Source organism: Empidonax traillii, unplaced genomic scaffold, assembly GCF_003031625.1.
Source record: "Empidonax traillii isolate 1590-97213 ecotype Southwest subspecies unplaced genomic scaffold, ASM303162v1 scaffold769:size436185, whole genome shotgun sequence".
In the NCBI taxonomy this organism is placed as follows: Eukaryota; Metazoa; Chordata; class Aves; order Passeriformes; family Tyrannidae; genus Empidonax; species Empidonax traillii.
The window spans coordinates 300,997-305,257 of NW_020955962.1; the positions used below are offsets into that span (position 1 = coordinate 300,997).

General features: G+C 55.3%; 1 protein-coding gene across 1 annotated transcript; it reads left to right on the plus strand.

Moving 5' to 3' along the window:
- Positions 1-1,930, plus strand: RHEX (regulator of hemoglobinization and erythroid cell expansion). Its single transcript, XM_027901259.1, has 5 exons — positions 1-17; positions 428-516; positions 1,134-1,233; positions 1,528-1,621; positions 1,724-1,930. The coding sequence occupies exons 1-5, from the start codon at positions 1-3 to the stop codon at positions 1,928-1,930; spliced, it is 507 nt and encodes a 168-aa protein (XP_027757060.1).
- The last annotated feature ends 2,331 nt before the right edge of the window (positions 1,931-4,261 follow it).

Sequence of the window (4,261 nt, forward strand, 5' to 3'; positions counted from 1 at the left end):
ATGATCTCCTGTGAGTGGTGAGTGCAACACCCTGGGAACAAAGCCCTGATGGTTGGGGGGCTCTGAGCCTTCTGGTCTGGTTGAAGATGTCCCTGCTCAACAGGGGGGTTGGACTAGAGGAGCTTCAGAGGTCCCTTCCAACCCAAACCATTCCATAATTCTATAATATCTGTAACTTCTCCATTCCCTGAAGCACCACACACCCCACTGTCAATGAGTGTTTCAAAAACCCTTCTGAGGACGAGTACCCAAAAAAATGAAGTGCAAGGAACAGTAGTTGTTCTTGTAAACCAAGCCCCAGATTTCGGGGCACATCACCTTAAAGGCAAAAAGCAAAACCAAAAACTAGCAGCAACCCTTTTGTGTTGAACCAGCAGCAGCCAAACAGTATCTGAAGGATTTAAGAGAATATTTTTCTCTTGTTCAGGTGGATATTTGCCATCATCTCAGCTGTCACCTTGGTCCTGTATGCTCTCCTCTTGCTGTCACTTTACATCATGCTCAGCAGGAAAATAGGTAATTTACTGTCCTGTTGGCTTTCCCTACTGGGTTCCTTTGTTGGGGCCCAATGTGGGAATGGGAAAAGGTCAGGGCAGGGATGGAGCATCAGCATCACTGTGCTGTGCTGGGGTCCAGGCTGTGTGACAGCTGCAAGTGATGTGAGCAGCATCAGTGAGGGTTATACAACCTTGCCTCGTTTCAAAACCATTTCCTTTCATCGCTCTTGGTAGTGGAGTGGTGGAAAAACACCTCCAGAATCCATTGACAGAACCTTATTTCCGACAAAGCTCCACTTTCCGGCAGGGAAGTCTTTCACTCCAAACTGCTGCTCACATTTGTACATAACCCAGCTCTGCTTGGCCACCGGGGTCAAACTCATTTCAAACCTGCAAGGAGAGGCCCTGACACTGCGGTTTAGCGCTGCAGCCTCTCCCTGTAGAACAGGGCACAGCTGAATCATCTCCCTAAGCGAGCTGGTGGATCTGTGCCCGCTCCAGGACACAGCAGTGATTGTTGCTGGGGTGGTCGGGGTTGCTGTGGGGCAGTGCTGGGGCTGCTGGGCAGGGTGGGGGTCCATGTGGTGTGTGTGGGGTACAGCCAGGGCAAGGGGCTCACTCTCCTCCTGCTCACAGCCCAACATTCCCATGGGATGCAGGGGTCCAGCAGCCCTGTGGCACAGCCCACCCCGGATCCAGCCCCATCAGCAGGAGGGGCTGGGGCACAACAACCAGCACCAGCCAGTGCAGGTAAGGGGGTCCTGCAGCAACAGGGCTTTGTCCTGGCGCTGGGATGGGAACTTTTGGCTTGGCATTTGTGTGATGTGCTCTCCTTTCTGAGCTGTGAAGCCCCCGGGGTGGCCATGGGAGCCCTTTGCTGGCCGGCACAAGAGCCACTCACCACCCCAGTTCCCTCCTGTCTCCCCGGGCTTTCCCTGCCTGGTTTCCTGCAGGCTGGGGGTGTGGTGGGGAGGGCTCACACCGGTGGGTTTTCGATTTTCAGGTTTCACTCCCGTAGCTCCCTGGGAAGGGCTGCTGGTGGTAATGCCTCCTGTGTTTCAGGGAGCAGCGACACATCCTCAGACACCTCGGAGGACTCGGCTGACAGCCCTTCCTGCCCACAGGTACAGCTGTAGGCACAGAGCCCGTGATTCTATGAATGGGTGCACCCCTTTGAGTGGGTTCAGTGCTGGGGCCTGACCTGGGGTTCGTGTCTGCTTCTGCAGGGCCAGGGCTCGGGAGAAAACATCAATTACACATCCCTGGTCTTCCCAGGGAAGGGCCATGGGCCAGGCTGTGCCCAGGACTACGAGGGCATCAAGAGTGGGAGGGACTACGTCAACGTGGACCCCAAGAAGAAGAAAGAACATCTCTGGCCCTGCTTCAGCCCCGTGGCGTCCAAGCCTGTGGAGTACACGGAGGTGAAGCTGTGACACCCTGGATGCTGCTGGGCAACGCACAGCTGCACCACCAGGGCTGCCCCTTCCCTCGGGCAGTGCCTGGCACAGGCTGATGCCTGCAGCTCTTATTCCCTGCAGCACAAGGAATGCAGTTGACTCGGCATTTTGCTTAAAGGCATCACTGTTCCCGGACCGTGGGGTGGTGCGTGGAAGTGTTCCTCCCACCCAGGCTGAAATGTGCTCCCCAGTTTTGTGTGATGGCCCTTTTTGTCATTCCGTGAAAGAAAATGAAACATCCCCCCCCCCCCCCCCAACCCCTTGAAATGGGATGTAGTTCAGAGAGGGAAATGCAGTGGTCTTCGAAATACCCACCCAGACTGGCTGACAGCTCCTCTGAATGATGCTTGTTTTGCTGATCACCCTCATAAAATCCTGTTAAATGCAGTTTCTCCACCTATGTTGCCCTCGCTGCCTGACAAGCCCCGATCCACTGCCCTGCCCTGTACCCCCTTTCCTTTGATGCTCAAAATATTTCCAAGTCCCCCTCTCCTTGTCATTCCTCCCTCCTTGTGGAGAGAAATGATATTCCCTGTCTCCCAGCTTCTGCTTTCCCTGCTTTGTCCCCACACCCGATGCCCCAAGTGCCTGGGTCGACCTCTCCCCACCTGGGTGATGTCCTTGCTCCTCACTCTGCATTTTCTTACTTAGGATTATTAAAGAAATAAACTTCCAGGATGTTGGGAAGAGGGAGTGTGGAGCTGGGAGCTCTTTGTGTGGGGGATGGAGCTGCTGCCTCCCAGCACAGCCCCCCCTCTCTCAGGGATGGAGCTGCCCCAAGTGCGTTTCCAATCGGCTCGGCAGCAAAGTGCTTTAATGAAAGGTTGTGAGACAATTGATCTGGTATTGATCATGGGAGGGGAGGGGGTCAGGCACTCCTGGTTTTATAACCTTGCTCTGCAGATCTGGCACAACTTGAAGGGCACACGAAGGAAAATGTTCAAAACCCCAAAGCGTGTCTGGGAAACATCACTAGAGGCCAGGAGAGGGGTGGTTATGGAGCTGGGGGGAAGGCCAAAACCAGCCAGTGGGAGTTTCTGGGAAACCTGATTCAAATTCTTTGGTGATTAAAAAATAAAAATAATTTAAGATTTCAAAATATTTTACTCCTAATGTCTGATTTTTACAGGTTTAGCCTGTGGTAACGGAATAATGCACATTGCTCGCAGGGGGTTTGGTACCTTTGCTGGTACATTTGTACGTCACCATCAGCAGCTTTTGAGCTCAACTCCCAGAGCAAATGGATGCTCTTTCCTGCCTCATCCATGCTTTATTCTTGCACAAAACAGCTTCTGGGATACCCTCAGTGACCAGGGAGAAGAGCCTGGCTGAGACTGCAAAGCCATAGCTCGCTCCAGACCCCCCTCCCCTGTGCTCCCCAGTTCCCTGAAGCCGTGTCTGAGCCCTGGCTGGTTTTGGCACCCTTATCCCTGCTAAATGAGACAAAAGCAGCAGCAATTTGAGAGCAGCTCTGCAGTGGGATGCAGCAGATGTTGAACAGCCAGAGCAGCCCCACACAGGGGTTGGGGGCTGTGAGTGAACCTGATGGGAAGTGCCGGGGCTCAGAGGGAAGCAGGATCTGAGCTGGAGCGGGGCCAGGACTGCTCCGAGCAGCTCCTTGGGGGTGTCAGTGCTGCATTTTGGGGCCTCAGACGGGCACAGTGCGATGCAGGACAGCTGTGAAGTGCAGGAGAGGATGGGTCTGCTCCGTGGCTTTGCCCCAGCCCCATCCCTGTCTCCAGGGAGATGGGTAGGGGGTCAGCTCCAGACCTGCCTGTGAGCAGAGGAACACGCTCTGCAGCCCAGAGGGGTGAGTGTGCTGTGCCCCAGGGCGGGGCAGAGCTGTGTCCTGCTTGTCTGCTCGGCCAGCAAAGCCCTGAGGATGGGAGATGAGTAACTCCCGGGGAGCTCTCGAGCAGATGGAGCCACGTTGCCTCCTGCTGTGCTCAGGCTGCTTTGCTGGCGTCTGAGAAACACACAAAGCTCGAACCCCTCCAGGAAGATTTTGCTGGTGCAGCATCCCCTTCAGGGAGGATGCAGCATCCTCTTCCTGGAGGAGAGCAGCCAGAGGCTCCCTGAAGCCCCAGGGAGGTGAGTGCTGCGGTCAGGCAGCGGCTGGTGGGGCTCTGTCCATCCCCCCCTCGATGCTCACAGGGTGTGCAGCAGCAAGGACGAGATGGACAGCGATGCTTTCCGGGTTAAACATTCAGATTTCTGCAAAATGAGACTCTACCAGCTGGGGGGAGAGCCGTTGAGACACGCAGCTCGTAGTGACGGCAGCGGAGGGACGCCAGTGCCCACGGTACC

Bases quoted from the DNA above. Each gene is read 5' to 3' on its own strand.
- RHEX (XM_027901259.1), top strand. The intron at 517-1,133 runs GTAATTTACTGT...TCCTGCTCACAG, and splicing joins CATGCTCAGCAGGAAAATAG to CCCAACATTCCCATGGGATG. The intron at 1,622-1,723 runs GTACAGCTGTAG...CTGCTTCTGCAG, and splicing joins ACAGCCCTTCCTGCCCACAG to GGCCAGGGCTCGGGAGAAAA.